Raw genomic sequence first — 17,912 nt, 5'->3', positions numbered from 1 at the left:
CCCCGCCCCTGGGCTGGGCTCCGGCCCTCCTCCCCCCCTTGCAAAGCTGCGCTGGCCGCCCGTGGAGGGGAGGCTGCAGAGCGAGGGCAGGAGGTGGGTGCGGCGCGGCCGGGGACGCGGGGCTCAGAGACAGCCGGTGAGGGGACGCGGGCCCACCTGGCACCTGTCCTACTATGAGAGGTCATCTTACCTATCCGAGCCTCGCCATTCTCATCCGTGCAATGGGGATGGCAACGCCAGAGGCTGCGGGGGAGGGGGCGATAATTGGGGAGAGGGGGCGGAGCTGGTGGAAGGAGTCTGGATGGATGGGGAAGGTTGGAAAAGCCCGGATAAAGAGGGTCGAGACTGTGGGAGGAGTCTGGTGGGTGGGGCAAGGAGGGGCGGAGTCTCTAGGTGAGGAGGAGAACTCGGGTGAGGTCGGAGAAACCGGAGGCCAAGGCTGGGGAGTGAGTGCTGAGAAAGCCGATAAGGCAAGCCTCGGTTAGACTGGTTGGAATGGGCCAAAAAGCACTGGAGAAGGTGGGGCAGAGACACAAAGATGAAAAGGATCCTGCACAGCCTTGGAAAGCCCAGGGTTGGCCACGCGCTGATATGCTTTGGGTACCGGGTTGCCCGAGTGGGCAAACACCCGTGAATGCACAGAACACCTTCCCTCCCTTGTGATAGAAATAAAGAGCCCATCCCTTGAACTCAGTGCGTCACACACATGATCTCATTCAACTCTCATACACTGTAAAGGCATCGCTGTATCTGTTTACAGGAGTAATCAGGAGTGGAGGGCAGGAAGAAACAAAAGTTTAGATGTCTTGCCCTATGCAGGTTGTGTGACAGGACCAGCTTCAACCCTTCTGAGTGCCAACCTGTAAGGCAACCCTCCTATTGATATTGTGAGGATGTAATGAAGAGATACGTTTGAATTGTATAAATTATCATGGTTGTGAGAAGCAGGAAGGCCTTAAGGAAGAGAGTGGTTGAAATAGAGTGCTTGTGCTTGAGGAAAACCACAAGATGAAATCTGAGAGTAAGCTGAGAGGATGAAGGAAAATTCTGGAAGGGGATGGGGGATGGTGGTGGTGGTTGGGAGTGTGCACCAGGTAAGAGAATACTCTGCTGTGGCCAATGGGCAAGTCAGGTTGCCAGGTGAGGTGGCTTCCCTCCTCCAGCTGGGCAGCTCACTGCAGGGTCCGTGTCACCTGAGTGCAGACGACACCTTTTCCCACTACAGTGTGGGTTATGGGGTAATGGAGCTGCCTGTGGGCTTCGTAGAGATATGAACTGGGCAATACAGGACTGAAGCTGTTGGGTGTGGGGAGGCCAGGAAGGGAAGGTGAGGGGCAGTGCTCCCATACAGTCCCCAAGCTGTGAGCCAGTTTTTATCCTGGTGGATTGTGGGGGCGGGAAGGAGTCTCATTTGGTTTTACTGGGAGACACATTACTCACTCTGAGTATCGTCACCCTTGAAATTTACCCAGCCATATTCAATCTATCTCCTGCACGGTGGGAATTCCTACATTCACTTCCACGTGGTCACCTGGGCCTTGCCTTAGATTCCAAAATGAAACTTAAAGTGTTTTAAAATAAAAATGTTTTAAAATTCAGGAAATGGTCATAACTGCCCCCCCCCCCCCATTGGTAGATGTCAGTCTGGGGTGAGGAAAATGGATCTGACTAAGCAGGGAAGAAATTTCTTCCCCTTCTCCTCTTCTGCCTGCTTCAGGGGATACAGAGAGGGGAGATCCCAGCCCCAACAGGATGGTCAGGCACCCATCTACTCAGGCAAAGCAGACTTTGGTAAAGGATGGAAAATAAAATGCTCTGGAGATGTAGAGAAGGAAGGAAGGAAGGAATTCCAGCTGAAGGGCCTGGCAGATGAATGGGATTTTCCTTCAAAGTGCAGGCAGAAGGGATGGCAGGTACCAAATTTCAGAGATAGGAGAGGGCCTGGTATGGTTGGTCTCTAAAGTAGGGAGAGGAATAGTATCTACTTCATTTATGGAATCAACAGACATAAAGTGCCCAGCGTAGGAATAGCTGCTCCTAAATGTCAGCCATTATCATTACTGCTATAGATACAGTCACCAGCAATGGGGGAGTTGGCCCAGGCCCACACAGCTAGTACAGGCCCAGGGGATGCCAAAGCCCCTCCACAACATTTATGAGGCCCAGAATGGGCCCCTCTTTGTGACCATTCTCGGTGAGCTGTAACAGGAAGTTCTTTCCTGCTGTAGTAGCAGAGACTCTGGGTTTCGGGAGGAGGCGAGGGAAGCAAGGCCTGAACAGCCATCTTGTCCCAGCCTGGGTCCCAGCACAGAGACAGGCAGGCCTCGTGCTGTGCTTTCTGTGAGTGGTGGTTCTGTGGAGAGAGACCACGCAGGTTTAACTTCTATCTCCACCACCAACTGTGGGCTCTTTCAGCTTCGCCCTGGTTTGCTACCTCATCCTCCACAGCACAGCAGTACGTGGAGAGGAGAATGACCAGATTATAATGCTTCTTGGGAGTAGTAATAACAAACCTGTTTGTTGAACCTGGCTATTTATTGGGGCCGGGCACTCTGACTGGAATTTTACATCTGTCGTCCTATGAGGGAAGCATTCTTTTCTTCCCCCTTTCAAAATAAAAATATTTTTAGAACTTTCAAGGCTACAGAAAAGTTTAAAGGGTGGCTTTTCACCTAGCTACACCAATTCACCCTTTGCTGACTTTGCTTTTATACACACAAACACACACACCTTTTTGCTGAACCGTTTAAAATTTACAGATGTCTTGACACCTGTCCCCTAGATTCTTCAGCATATATCCTCATTACAGAATTCTCTGACATGACCGTAATACCATTCTCATACCTAAGAAAATTTGAAAGAAGTCAATATTATCTAATAACCAGTGGATATTCAAATTTCTCCAACTGCCAAAAAATATCTTATGGAGTTTTTTTTACCAGATGTAGTCAAGATTCATGCGTCGTATTTAGTTATATCTCTTTAAGCATCTCATTTAATCTAGAAAGAGCCTCCTCAACCTGTGTAAATTTGGGTTTGAGTATTTTATCAATGATCAGATTCAGGATTTTTTTTTCTTTCTCACAGTGCTGTATACTTATTGCATCACATCAGGAAGTGTATGATGTCAGGGTCCTACTGTCCATGAATGCTAAATTTGATTGTTGGTTAAGGTCATGACCGCCTGATCTCCCCATCTCTGTACTTTTTCCCACTGTAATTAGTCTTTGGAGTGATTCTTTGAGAAGGTCGAAATTGTGTGTTCACTATACCTTTCACTACATCCATTGATGATCCTTGCCCGAATTGCAACATTGAGGGTTGCAAAATGGTGATTTTCTAATTATGCCATTCTTTGTTTATTGACTGGTATTCTTTGTTATAGAATAATTTTTTCCTCTGTGTATGTGTCTTTCTCACTCTCCCTGTCTTTTTTTCTTTTTGGAGTGACACAGACTCATGGTTTTTTTTTTAATTCAGTGTGTAATATAGCCCATTATCATCATTAATCTTTTTTGGTACTCAAATTATTCCAAATTTGGCCAAGGAGAGTCCCTTCAGGCCAGCTCCTGTGTTGTGTTGTGTTTGTTTGAATTGAGATATAAATCACACATAATGATTTGATATATGTATATATTGCGAAATGATTACCATGATGAGTTTAGTTACCATCCACCACAACATGTAGTTACAAAAATAGTTTTTTTTCTTTTGATGAGAACTTTTAAGATCTCCTGTGTTCTTCTGACGGGATCTCATTAATCTTTGATTGCTTCTTTGCTATCTGGCAAGAGCTGTTCCGGGCTCACCTTGCACTTTTTCTGTCAAAGTCCTGGAATCATCGATTTCCCCCAGGAAACCCTGGTTTCTTTTTGTAGGATTTAACATTTAGAAACTAAGATCTGGGGCCAGGTGTGCTCATTGCTACTGGACTATCATTCCTAGGCTCTTTGAGTGAGGAGAGCTAAGAAATGATGAATGGATGAATGGGCAGGTAGAGAAATAATTATCAGTAGATTTACTGTTGTTGCATCTGGCCCTCACTGTGTAGAAGGAATAGATTGCATGGCAAGTAGTGTCATTGTGGAAGCTCCGTGGGCAGTAATGTAGGAAATTGCACAGAAAGCCCATGCCTCTTCCAGGACTCCATGGGTATACAGACTATTGGCTCAAACCTCTGTGGCTGGGTTCAGCCTCTTGCTCAAGACCCAGATTAGAGAAGAACCCAGGCTGCCTCCAAAGGACTGGTTCTCTGAGGAATGTCCAAGCCCAGAACCTCCTCTCGGTCATGACTCAGAAATCAAGAATGTATATGAAGCCCTGGGCCAGGGATTTATTTTCTCTGCGTTGGTGAAATAAAAATAATGTGATATGTCCTGCCAGGGTCCCAGAGTTATTGTTGTAAGGATCAATATATATATATTTTTAATTGCTAATCAGTCTTTTCAACACATGTATTACAAAGTTCCTTCTCTTTTTTATTGTTTTAATACCACAGTTTGAAATGTCATTGCTTTATAGTCCTATTTAATGCATTACTAGTAGTTACTAGTTATCTTAACTAATGTTTAAGGTAATTACTCTTTTTCAAATATTCTTTCAGGTTATCAGTCATCAAATTTATCAAAGTAAGATTTTAATCTTTTTTTCTTTTCACTTAAATTCAAATAATTAACATATAATGTATTATTGGTTTCAGAGGTGGAAGTCTGTGATTCATCAGGTGTATATAACACCCAGGGTTCATCACATCACATGCCCTCCTTAATGCCCATCACTCAGTTACCCCATTCCCCATCCCCTCCCCTCCAGCAACCCTCAGTTTAAGAGTCTCTTATGGTTTGTCTCCCTCTCTGATTTCATCTTGTTTTATTTTTTCCTCTCTTCCCCTATGATCCTCTGTTTTGTTTCTTAAATTCCACATATCAGTGAAATCATACGATAATTGTCTTTCTCTGATTAACTTATTTCGCTTAGCATAATACCCTCTAGTTCCATCCACATAGTTGCAAATGGCAAGATTTCAATTTTCTTTTAAAGATTTTATTTATTTATTTGATAGAGAGAGTAAGCATGCCCAAGTAGGCAGAGCAGCAGACAGAGGGAGAGGGAGAAGCTGGCTCCCCACTGAGCAGAGAGCCCGACGTGGGGCTCGATCCCAGGACCCTGGGATCATGACCTGAGCCGAAGGCAGATGCTTAACCAACTGAGCCACCCAGGCACCCCAAGATTTCATTTTTTTGATGACTGAGTAGTATTCCATTGTGTGCGTGTGTGTGTGTGTGTGTGTGTGTGTATACACACCCCACATCTTCTTTATCCATTCATCTGTCAATGGATATCTGGGCTATTTCCATAGTTTGGCTATTGTGGACATTGCTGCTATAAACATCGGGGTGCACGTACCCCTTCAGATCCCTACATTTGTATCTTTGGGGTAAATACCAGTAGTGCAATTGCTGGGTCGTAGGGTAGCTCTATTTTCAACTTTTTTAGGAAACTCCATACTGTTTTCCAGAGTAGTTGTTAATCTTTTTTTTTTTTAATCCTTTGGAAAAAATACTATTGGGGTTTGGATAAGTATAACATAACAACTGTAGTTACTTTTAGAACAACTTTAAGATAGTTCATCTCCGAAGTATTACAGGTGTCTATTCAAATCCTATTTATGCTCCTTAATAAAATACTATGGCTTGTATTACTGGAGGGGGCACAGGCTTTGGAGAGAGACCTCATTTGGAATTCTAGCTCTGCTGCCTCCAGCTGTGTGATCTTAAGCAGCTATCTTCACTACTCTGTGCTTCAGTTTTATAACCCTAACAATTGGGATGATACTCATACCTACCTCACAGCATCAGTGTGGTATTTTAATGAAACAGTCTATAGGAAAATGCCTCACATAGCTCTGGGCATGTGCTCGTTTCTCAGGAAATGTTGATTCTCTATGCCCTGGTCTTTATGTAGGTCAGAATCAAATTGAGATGGCAGGTGTAAGAGCACCTGGTAAGAGGTGGGGGGGCACAAGTGCCAGATCTCTCCAATGGCCTTTGTTCATAGCACAGACTTTGCCTAGGATCCTGGCTTTGCCACTGTCTGGGGCAAGTTCCCTCCCTCTTAGAACCTGAAGTTCTCATCTGTAAAGTTGGAGATAATACTTCCCTTGAAGGAGCATTATGGGACTTAAATGAGCTAGTATGTGTAACACACTAGTGTAGGTATGATACAGAGCAGGTACTTAGCAAGCATTAGTTGTGTCCTTCATGAGCACTGCAAGGACAGGTGGGTGCCAGAACAGAGTTGTGTTTTGTTGTTGTTTTTTTTAAGATTTATTTATTAATTAGAGAATACAAGGAGGGGGAGAGGGAGAGGGAGAAGCAGACTCCCCACTGAGCTGGAAGCCCGATGTGGGGCTCTATCCCAGGACTTGGAGATCGTGACCTGAACCGAAGGCAGACGCTTCAACCATCTGAGCCACCTAGGCGCCCCCGGGACAGAGTTTTAAAGTAGGACTCTAATGTGTTGGCTGTCTTTCCTTACAGGACATCTGCTTTCAAACAATTACATTTTCTATGGCACAGAAAGGTAGAGGTTGCACCTGGGTGATTTTCAGGCCCCAGACTGGAATTGCCCTTTACATGGGACCAGGCTGGGCCTCAGGAACCCCTCTCATTTGGGCCACAGACCCATTTCAGGGAGGACAGAATTCCAGCAGCAACTCCAAGTCCCCAGGCCTCCTGGCCTTCCCAACCCAGTCAGATGGTCTGACAATCAGCAGGGCATAATTTACTGGTTTGACACCATTCGTTTTCTCCAAGAGGGAAACAGGGCTGATCTTCTTGGTTCTTTTCAAGTCGAGAGGCAGACTTGGAAAGTCTCCTGCTTCAGAAAAAATTACTCATTCAGAAGCAGTGGTGTGATTTCTTTTATCTATTTCCTGGTTCAGTTTGCATTCTCATCCATCTTTTTTTGTTTAAGATTTTATTTATTTATTTGAGAGAGCGAGAGAGAGCACAAGCAGGGGGTAGGGGCAGAGGGAGAAGGAGAAGCAGATGCCCTGCTGAGCAGGGAGCCCGATGTGGGGCTCGATCCCAGGACCCTGAGACCATGACCTGAGCTGAAGGCAGACGCTTAACCCACTGAGCCACCCAGGTGCCCCTCTCATCCATCTTTTCTAATCTGGCTTTGAAAAACCTGGCTTTTGTGTTCTCATGTTTGATCATTAGACATCGTCCGCCGCTGTTGAAATAGAAGGGCTTGGGCCTCTCAGTGGACTTGCCCTGTGTCAGCCATGGAGGCGCTCTAGGTCATCCTTGGGTCCTGTCCCCACGTCCTTCGATGGGAGTGGGCAGGGTGCAGGCTGGCAGCGGACTAGCCATCCGAGACCACCTACTGACTGGTCTGGACTGAGAACAAGGGAGTGGGCGTCTCTTACTCACGTTGAGACCCGGTGACGGGAAGGAGGAATGATCAGAGGTGTTGGACCCACACAGAACTGGATTTGGATCCCAGGTCCTCCACTGACTTTTTTTTTTTTTTGAAAAGATTATTTATTTATTTGAGAGAGAGAGAGAATGAGAGACAGAGAGCATGAGAGGGAGGAGGGTCAGAGGGAGAAGCAGACTCCCTGCCGAGCAGGGAGCCCGATGCGGGACTCGATCCCGGGACTCCAGGATCACGACCTGAGCCGAAGGCAGTTGCTTAACCAACTGAGCCACCCAGGCGCCCCTCTCCACTGACTTTTAAACTTTCTGAACCTCGGTTTCCTCGTCTGTCAAATGGAGGTAATAATAGTCTCTTATCTCATAGGGTGCTTGTGAAGACATCGAATGAGAGAATGCATGTCCAGCATTTAGCACAATGGTATCATCATCTGTACTTTTCTATATATTTTTATTACAAGTAAATAAAATACTACCAAGTGTTACATGAAGCTCCTCACGTAGTGAGAGCAGGAGGTGTGCACTCAGTAAGTGGTAGCTGTCTTGCCAAGCAAGCCGCAGGGCAGTGTTTCTAAGGCTGCTTTGGAGATTCTCAAACTTGTTTGAAGCTATTACAGCCTTTTGTCACTATTACAACTCTTTGCAGCCTGAGTGGGCCAAGGATGGGCTCTCCGCTAGCTGGCTGTGTGTCCTGAGCAAGTCACCAGTCTCTCTGAGTTCCACTTTCCTACTTGCCAAATGGAAAATGATGCTTACTTTTAGGGTTGCTGTAAGAAGCTGGTGAGTGTAAAGGCCTTGGATGTAGTAAAACACTCAGTAAATGTTCATTCCTGCCCTGTCCCAGCCCCTCCCTGCTGCCCGCCCCCCCCATCCCCATGTCACCAGCACCCACTGTGTGCTAGGCAGTGCCCCTGCAGGGACATGAGATGTGTCATTGCTCTCAAGGAGATCACAACCTAGGCAGTGGTTTTCAAAAATATTTTTTATCACAACCCCCAGTATGAAAATATACTTTACTTTATATCACGATCCAGTTCATACACCAACAAACTGAAACAAAAGTTTCCCAACAATATATGTAGCTGGTCACAACCCACTGTATAGATTTCATGACATAAATACGCTCTTGATTCTTTTTCCAGTTTATGAATTCATTTACATATAGTAAAATTCACCCTTTTGAGGTCTACAGTCACATGAATTTTTAGAACCTTTAACAGTCACTTGACTACGCCCACATCAAGACCTAGACTGTTTCCATCACTTCCCTCTTGCCTCTTTGTAACCAGTCTCTTCCCCAATCCAGGCCCGAGCAATCACAGCTCTGATTTCTGTCTCTACAGTCTTGCCTTTTTCAGAATGTTAGGTAAATAGGATCACCTACCATGTAACCTTTTGAGGCTGGCTTCTTTTACTTCATGAAACTTCTGAGACTCCTCAGTTGCGGTATATATCAGGAGCGAGTCCCTTTGTATTGCTGAGACATTCCATCATATGGTTGTACCACGGTTTGTTTACCATTTCCATTTCCAGGTTTGGGCAATTATGAATAAAGCTACTAGAATTACCCAGGGACAGGTTTTGCATGGACGTACATCTTCATTTCTCTGGGCACATAAGTAGGAGTGGGATTGCTGGGTCATGTGGAAACCAAATGCCAAACTGGCTTCCACAGTGGTTGTACCACGTCGCCTTTTCACCAGCAACGCGTGTGTGTGTCCATTGCTCTGTGAAGTCAGCAGCATTTGGTGTTGTCAGATTTTTTATTGTAGCCATTTTAATAGGTATATAATGGTATCTATTTGTGGTTTTAATTTTCGTGTCCCTCATGACTACTGCTTTTGAGCATTTTTCATGTGATTATTTGTCTATATGTCTTCTTTGGTGAAGTGTTTGTTCAGATCGTCTACCCATTTTTTTCATTGGGTTGTGTGTTTTCTTCTGAGTTTTGAGAGTTCTTTATATATTCTAGTTCACTGCGGGTCTGGGGGAAGAGGAATTCTGCGTTAGGCCTTCTGGTACCCGTGGGACATCCAGGTGGACATGTCCAGGAGAGTTCTTTATATATTCTTCTGAGTTTTGAGAGTTCTTTATATATTCTTTATATATTCTGGTTTGAGAGTTCTTTATATATTCTTTATTAGATCTGTGTTCTGCAAATATTTTCTCCCAGTTTGTCTTATTTTCATTTTCTTAACAGTGTTTTTTGAAATGAAATTTTTCCTTTGAATGAAGTCTTGTTTGTCATTTTTTTTTTTTTAATGGTTTGTGCCTTTTGGGTCCCAGCCAAGAAATCTTTGCCTAACCCAAAGTCACAAAGGTTTTCTCCTGGAAGTTTTAAAGTTTTCTAAAGATTTTACATTTAGGCCTATGATCTGTTTGGAGTTAATTTTTCCTACATGGTCCAAGATACGGGTTGAGGTTCTTTTTTTGCATGTGGATGTCCAGTGATCTGCATCTTGATAAAGCCAGGGAGGAGGGCCATGATCATAACATGATGGATTGGTGGGCACTGCCAGGGGGACTGTGCAAAGGGCCAGCAAGCCCCAAGAGGAGAGCTGTTAAACTAGTTGAGATCTGGGGACAGCCTTACAGAGGCAGTGACTCCTAGGTGGAGCCTTAAAAGTTGACAGCAGAGAAGGTGGTGTAGGGAGAGCAAAGGCGGGGCAGGTGACAGTGTGAGGATGTGCGCAGGGGTGTCTGGAGTGCCTGAGCATAGAGTGGGGGAGGGGCTGGAGGTGAGCTTGGAAGGGGAAGGTGGTGTGGGCAGTCAGTAGTGCTTCACAAAAACCAAAAGGGAAGGTGGACAGAAAGAAGGCAGGGCGCCAAATGAGGATGGAAGGAAGTGGCGGTATGGTCAGAGCTCTGGGAGTAGCTTTAGGGATGGGTTTGAGGAGACAGAGTAAGAAAATTTTTAGGGATGAGGAGTCAGAGCTGCCTCCCAGGTCTTGGGCTCAGGTAGTTGGGTGGCCGGGAAGAGTTCACTGCGGGTCTGGGGGAAGAGGAATTCTGCGTTAGGCCTTCTGGTACCCGTGGGACATCCAGGTGGACATGTCCAGGAGACCGCTGAGTGCACCCAGGGGGCTGTAGCTCAGTGAGGATGGTTCATCCCCACCTGACCACGAAGCAGACTCACGAAGCTGAGCGCCCCAGAGGTGGCCAGTTACTCTCTCCACGTGTAATGGTGCCTTCTACCCCGGGGCCTGTGCATGTGTGATGGTGGACGCAGTGGTGCTGCCCCTAGAAAATAGGCGCTTGAAGGAGCTCTGTGACTTGTGGGCATGGGGAGAATACCACAGAGAGCACCCTAGACTGGGGGCAGGGGTGGTCAGGAACCTGGCATCTAAGCATTGGCCGGCACAGCCCTCTCCCCAGATGACGACAGGGAGCTGCACGGCTGGGGGGCAGAGGCAGGATGGCAGGCGCTCTGCTGCTTTTGCAAGCAGAGAAAGAGGAGTTTGGGTACCCACCCAAGAGCCCCCAGATATGCCCTGTGACTCCTGTCTCCCCACCCCCAGTGCTCTGCGCTCTTCAGCACTAATGTACAGAGGAGATACGGGGTCTGTGGCCCACAGAACCATCAGGAAAGACAGCCCAGCCTCTCTGATGCCTGAGTCTGCTCTTTCCATGGAACTGAGCCACTTCACAGAGCCTGGGCTTTAAATCAAGGAGAAAGAGAGACTGAAAATTAAAATATGCAAATTACCTTCTAGAAAGAAAGGGAGATTCTGGAATGAGGAAGGGGGTGGCCCTGGCTCCTGGGTCCATATCCTGCCTGGGCCCTCTGGAGAGAGAACTGACAAGACTCGGCTCCGGCTCCGAGCCAAAGCCCCTCCCCCCAGCGGCAGGTCTCCGCACAGCAGGCATCCCTCCCCCAGCCCCTCACCCCACCCCTTCTGTTAGACTTCCCCACTGTCTCGCAGCCCATCTGCTCCAGGCTCCTGCTGCAGATTTTGCAACTTCATCATGGCTTGTTTCTCTTCAGACACTCCAAGTGGTTAATGCCTTTCTGCAATATCAAGATGCCCCATGAGATGGGGACGGAATCATGAAGCAACCCCCCAGACAGTTGGGTGGGGCAGCTCTATCCACCAGCATGGCCTCCATCTTCTGGCAAGAATCTCCGTCCTCTGGAGTAAAGGGGTCTTGGTGCAGCCAGCCTCAGAAGGCAGTCATAGTGAGGGTGAGAAGTGCTCTGGCCTGCTCACTTTGGGGGAAGTCCTGCCTCAGACCTCTGTTTTCCCATCTGGACAGTAAGCATGCCAGGATTCATTCCTGACCTACTCCCATTCCATCCCCCTTGTCACTGCACCCTCACTACCTCTTGTCTGGGTGTCCTCGCCAGCTGGGCTCTTCTCGAGGGCAGCCAGGGGCCATTTCTTCTCTGTGCCCCTCGGGCCCAGCATCAGGGAAGGATTGCTTAATCTGTTCCACAGGTGGGATCATGTGGGAAGCTAAGAGGGGACATCCCCTACTTTCTAGAACCTTAAAGAAAAGTTAGACTCCAAGACTTCAGGTTGAAGGAGACTCACCAGCCTTAGATGCTGGAAGCTTTGTTAAAGATCTGGTAAAGGGTGCTCAGTGCAGAGCCCCACGTTTGCACTGAAACATAAAGGTTTCAGAGAAAACTAAGGTGCCATCGTGATGGGAAAGGGCAGGCCACCAGGAGCCAAGAGCATCTTCATAGCAAGGTTACAGGAGGATGAGAGTCCAAGAAAGGGTGTCAGAGTCCAGAGGGCTGAGTGGCCTATTGTAAGCCTGGGAGATAGATGGAAATGGCACTAATCATGACTAGTCATTATAAATGCATTGGGATAGAAAAATAAGAAGAAGACCTCATTGGTACAGCAGTAGGAGTGCTGGGCTTGAAGACATAAATCTCAGAGCATCTGCTAGGTACTTAGAATGTACCAGTGTCTGGCTAGTAAGCATTTACATATTTTTCTCTCTCATATAAAGTCCTGGCATGGCCCTTCACGTCTCAGCGTGGGGAGTGAATCCTGGCAGTGTTCCTCATCTGCACGATAGGGATGGATGGTGGTATTATCTGTGTCAAAAGATGTGTGACCGTTATGTAAACAAGTGTGTGTACAAGCAGGGAACAGAGCATCCAGTCCAAGCACATTTGCTTTCATTCCTTAGAACAGTGGTTCTCTGGTCTTAACTGAACATTTAGAATCACCAAGGGTGCTTTTAGACAAATACCGATGCTGGGATATTAAAGACCAATTACAACAATCTCTGGAGGGTAGGACCCATGCTTTGTTTTTTCTTTTTCTTTTTTAACTCCCTAGTTAACCTAATATGCTTTAGTGTGGTAATTATCAACCATCCATTTGTTCATCAAGTATTAATTCGTTCCAACCTCTAGGACTGCAGGCTTGATCTACAATAAGGAGTTGAGAACTATGCATACATAGATGTTAGGGACTGAATGCTTGTGTCCCCCCAAGCTCCTATGTTGAAATTCTCATCTCCAGTGTGATGGTATGAGGAGGTAGGACCTTTGGGAGGTGATTAGGCTATGAGGGTTGAGCCCTCATGAACATGATTAGTGCCTTTATAAAAGAGACTCCATAGAGCTCTCTTGCCCCTTCTCTTACATGAGGACGCGGCAACAAGATGGCCCTTCCCAGACACCAAATCTGCCTACACCTTAATCTTGGGCTTTCCAGCCTCCAGAACTGTGAGAGATAAATGCTTAAGCCAACTGGTCTACGGTATTCTTTTATACCAGCCCCAACAGACTAAGACCCCCAGATAGGGTTGGGTAATTTCTCACTTTTCTCCCTGCCCAGGACTACTTTCCAGCAGCCTAGCCTCCTGCCATGTCAGACCCCATCACACTGAACGTCGGGGGGAAGCTCTACACGACCTCACTGGCAACCTTGACCAGCTTCCCCGACTCCATGCTGGGCGCCATGTTCAGTGGGAAGATGCCCACCAAGAGGGACAGCCAGGGTAACTGCTTCATCGACCGTGATGGCAAAGTGTTCCGCTACATCCTCAACTTCCTGCGGACCTCCCACTTGGACTTGCCGGAGGACTTCCAGGAGATGGGCCTGCTCCGAAGGGAGGCTGACTTCTACCAGGTGCAGCCCCTGATTGAGGCACTACAGGAAAAGGAGGTGGAGCTCTCCAAGGCCGAGAAGAATGCCATGCTCAACATCACCCTGAACCAGCGTGTGCAGACAGTCCACTTCACCGTGCGGGAGGCACCTCAGATCTACAGCCTCTCCTCCTCCAGCATGGAGGTCTTCAACGCCAACATCTTCAGTACCTCTTGCCTCTTCCTCAAGCTCCTGGGCTCCAAGCTCTTCTACTGCTCCAATGGCAATCTCTCCTCCATCACCAGCCACCTGCAGGACCCCAACCACCTGACTCTGGACTGGGTGGCCAATGTGGAGGGCCTGCCAGAGGAGGAGTACACCAAGCAGAACCTCAAGAGGCTCTGGGTGGTGCCAGCCAACAAGCAGATCAACAGCTTCCAGGTCTTTGTGGAAGAGGTGCTGAAAATCGCTCTGAGTGATGGCTTCTGCATCGATTCTTCTCACCCACACGCCGTGGATTTTATGAACAATAAGATTATTCGATTAATACGGTACAGGTAAAAGGACCCCAGCAGCACTGGAGGGGGGTGCTCCCAAGAAGCTCCACGTCAGCCAAGATCTTGGAGAGTCCCTCGCCAGTGGTGGGAGGCAGGTCACTACACTAATCTGTATTAATCACGTAGCAGGACTTGATTCCCCCCACAATGCAGTCTCCCTATAGGAATCCATGTGTCCTCTCAGCGGAGCCACCTTTTTCCTTGCCACTTTGAGCTAGAGAGGGGCTGTTTGTCACTGTTTGTCATGACAAGCGAAGTGTCTGCCAGTGTGTCCGAAAGGCCACAGGAGGGCTTGCTGGCTACAGAGGAATGGTGGGTTCTTCACAGGCACCAGCTCTCTCTGTACCACTAGGCAGTGCCTCCCTGAGCCCTCTGAGAAAGGAGGCCCCCTTCAGTTCCCCAGGACGTAAAGTCACCAGAAGAGTCCCACCTCGCCTGCTCCTCTGTCCCGAGGATGCGCCCGGAACCTTGGACTTGTTCGCCCAGGGGCAGCCATGTTTGGCCGGCTTGGAAGTGCAATAGGAGCTGCGTTTTTGGCCCCCACTGTGGCGGGGAGAGGTTTGAGCTGCGGCATGGCCTAGACGGGTGAGTGTCCAGGCAGCGTTCAGAAGGTGGCGATATCCCTCTTGACTGGGCCAAATGTAGACATTTGGGGATTTCTCATTTCAGAAATGAGCTGCTGTCCCTGTGAAGATTTTGAAGTATCTGGAGCCAGTGCAATGAAAGGCATTTCATAATGTGGACTGCTATGTGACTTTTGTATTCCTTTCCCACAAGAATTTGAAGTATCATCGAAACAGGTCATTTTAAACAAATAATATTATGGACTCTCAGGGTTGGAAAATAATCCAATGGTCGCTTCGTCCTCCCCGGCCTGCAGCACAACCCAGCCCATTTGGGGCTGAGTGCCTCTCCCTAGCACCTTCCAGTGATCACATATCCCTGCTTGCATACTTCCAGCAACAGGAAGTTCGTCATGCCCGGGGCAGTCCCTGCCATGGTTGGCCAGTGCTGGCTGTTAAAAAGCCCTTCCTTACATAGAAACCAAAATCTGTCCTTTGACTCCCATTTTCTAGTCTTGGTTCTAGACCCTCCTTCTCACCCAAATGTGTATTTTCTCTTTCAAAATAGTCACCCTTATTAAGAAGCCAGACACTTATCCTAACAATATTTTACTTGGCATTAGGATTCCCCCTGGGATTTGTCTTCAGAACCAAGGTCAGCCCCCGGCCATCCCTTGTAAGTCAGCCCCATTTTGTGATAGTTTTGTTTGTCACCCCCATTCCACCCGCCTTCTCACCAGCCGTGGCTCCGCATAGCTTTTGACCACCTCCTGTTGGAGGATGCAGATTTACCACCCCAAAAAAGTGTTGCCAGAGGAAGGAGACCAGGGGCTCGCAGGGCAGCGTGTAGCAAGGCGCCCAGGAGTGGGCTGAACCATAGCCCTGCTCTTGGAGGAAGTGTCCAGCCCCTTCAACACTGCTCTGTAAGAAGTGACCTTCCCCTGTGGTACTGTTTCTGGTCATAACCAGCCCGTGGACCTTGTTGGGGGAAAGTCTAGGGCAAGACACACCAAGCCACCACTCCCTAGGAGGTGATGAATAGTGCAGGCCTCAAAACTGCCCATTATGATTCATCCCTGGAGTGTGGCCTTAGAAGTCCCACAATCTTCCCCATTGGGCAGGGGTCCTCAGACAAAACCAGGGAAGCCTAGTGACACAGTCCCCCACAGGAGATGGGCTGAGGAAGGGGCTTCCCGTAGTTACACCCTGGGAGTAGGGAGCCGGTATGCTGGGCCATGGGCAAGGCCACCTCTGCTAGGGAATAAAGGCCTTTTCCCCCTAGAGTGGGACCCAGGAGTCTCTGACAACTGTCCCAGGCCACCAGGCCAATGGTACTTGAGAAGGTCACTCAGGAGAACCTGGGTCAGAACAGACAGCAGAAGCTGTGACCACAACAAAACAGTTTAAGGAAGAAATCTTGTAAATCACCGCTTGCCCTTTCTTCCTCCATAAAAAGTTCCTCTCTCCATCTTTTCGGTGCTTCTTAATTCACGCAGCTTGACGTTAGAGAAAGTAAAGGATCTGTGAAGCCACTAATGTGCTGTGTGACTTTGTGCAAGTCACTCACCTCACTGAGCCACCTCCATTTCTTCGTCTGTGAAATGGGCATAACAGTAATACATAACCCTACCTACCTCACAGGGCTGTTGTGAGGATCAAACGAAATAATGTATGTGAATACATTCTACATGATAAATGGTGTTGCTCTTTTGTGTCTGCTTATAAGGGGGAAAAAAACCCTGGCCTTGGAAACAAGCTGACCTGAATCTGAATTCTGGCTCCATCGCTTGCTGTGTGACCTGGGACCAGTCACTGAGCCACTCTGATTTGTTTCCTCCTGGGGTAACAACCCCACCTTCCAGTGTTACGAGACTTACATGAGCTGGTGGCTATGAAAATTCCTAGCTAGGCCTAGGAACTCCGTAAAAGCTTGCTCCTTCAGGACGTAATCGTGATGCACCGCCGTGCAGGGAGCATCTCAAGAGTACAACTCAGCAGGCCTGTCTGGAGCACTTGGTGTGTGAGCCCTGAGGATGCAAACGGCCACAAATAAGTTCAATCTGGAAAAGGCTTAGAGGATCACAAAATGCGCGTGGGAACTTGGGGAAAGCAAGCTCAATTCTCACAAAGGGCTTGATGGACGGCCAAGTTGGGCCTTGAAGCGTAGGTTGGGTTGTGACCGAGCTAAGCAGGGTACCATGGGCACCGGAAACAGCACGAGCAGAGACCTGGGAGGCAGGCAGGAAGGGGGAGCCCTCACACTGAGCTCCCAGCACTGGTGGAGTGACAGGTGGTGCATCGAGCACACCGTGCATGCCTCTCCGGTGAGTGCAGCCATCTGCCTGGCAAACCAGAGGCAGAACACGGAGTGGTACAGGTGGACCGTCCCAGAGGACTAGGGAGCTGGAGTGAGCGTGCCCTGGGAGGCAGGGATGTGCATCTTGTGAGCCCTTCCCTGCCCCGAACAAGACCTCATGGTGATCATCCATCTCAAGTAGACTCAGTTTAGCCTTGTGCACAGCCAAGAGCTGTGCCCCAACTGAAGGGCAATTCCAGGCACACGGGAGCTTGTCAGCTCTCTGTTCCTGCCCCAGGCGTGGTGCCAAGCATGCAGAGGGACGGTCAGAAAGGGTGCAAGAGGGAACCGTAAGGCCCCTTGGTGTTACCACTTCTTGAGGCCAGCCACCACAGAGGGCCCCTGAATGCTTGAAGGCCACCTCGAACACTGCTTCCTGTGACCTTCCTATGACTTCACACCCTCAGAGCCACCTAAAGCCCTTTGCCCTTTTATGAAGGGCAGAGCTCCCTGTGCAGAGGTGGCCGTGGTGCTCCCTTTCCCCCACACATACACCCCAGTGCCCAACACACTTCACAGGCCAGGATGCAGTCACTCTGCTTTGTAAACCTAGCACTCCTGTAACTGCCCCTTGGTTCACCCCAAACGTCCAGCTTTCTTTTACAAAGTACTCCTAAAACTGGCTACTATGATTAGGGGCCGGGCCAAGGTCAGCCTGAGACCAGTTTCTCAGCTCACGTATCTCAATAACCAGCCCATCCCTTTCCTGTGGTCTCTGCACTGACTGCCTGAGTCTGCCTGGGCGGGGGTGGGGGTGGGAGGGTGGGTAGGAATGGGGGGATGGCACAGGGCTGATGGGGGCAATTGGCAGAGAAATGAGGCCTTGTGATCATCTTGCAGAGCAAAACAACCTCGATAACCAGCCCATCAAAGGGAGGGGCTGGGCTTTTTTCCAGGTCCTGTGGGGTCCTGGCTCTGGCCGCTTCATCTGCCTAGATAGCCCAGTG

General features: G+C 48.4%; 1 protein-coding gene across 4 annotated transcripts; it reads left to right on the top strand.

The window, feature by feature from the left end:
* The first annotated feature begins 15 nt into the window (after positions 1-15).
* On the top strand, positions 16-16,308 carry KCTD21 (potassium channel tetramerization domain containing 21). 4 transcript variants are annotated; one of them, XM_036113261.2, is made up of 2 exons: positions 16-93; positions 13,238-16,308. In XM_036113261.2, exon 2 carries the CDS (start codon positions 13,268-13,270, stop codon positions 14,048-14,050), a length of 783 nt encoding a protein of 260 aa, XP_035969154.1. In that variant the 5' UTR covers positions 16-93; positions 13,238-13,267; the 3' UTR covers positions 14,051-16,308. The 4 variants fall into 4 exon arrangements, with proteins under 4 accessions (XP_035969154.1, XP_035969159.1, XP_077914724.1 ...); XM_036113266.2 differs by having other exon boundaries at positions 54-136; XM_078058598.1 differs by lacking the exon at positions 16-93 and adding an exon at positions 11,319-12,476.
* Positions 16,309-17,912: the final 1,604 nt, after the last annotated feature.

Source organism: Halichoerus grypus, chromosome 11 (assembly GCF_964656455.1).
Source record: "Halichoerus grypus chromosome 11, mHalGry1.hap1.1, whole genome shotgun sequence".
Classification (NCBI taxonomy): Eukaryota; Metazoa; Chordata; class Mammalia; order Carnivora; family Phocidae; genus Halichoerus; species Halichoerus grypus.
The sequence above is the reverse complement of the archived record's forward strand: the minus strand, read 5'-3'. Positions and strand labels throughout refer to the sequence as shown.

What these genes read in the sequence shown, in the direction of transcription:
- KCTD21 (XM_036113261.2), top strand. Translation starts at nt 13,268, where the DNA reads ATGTCAGACCCCATCACACTGAACGTCGGGGGGAAGCTCTACACGACC.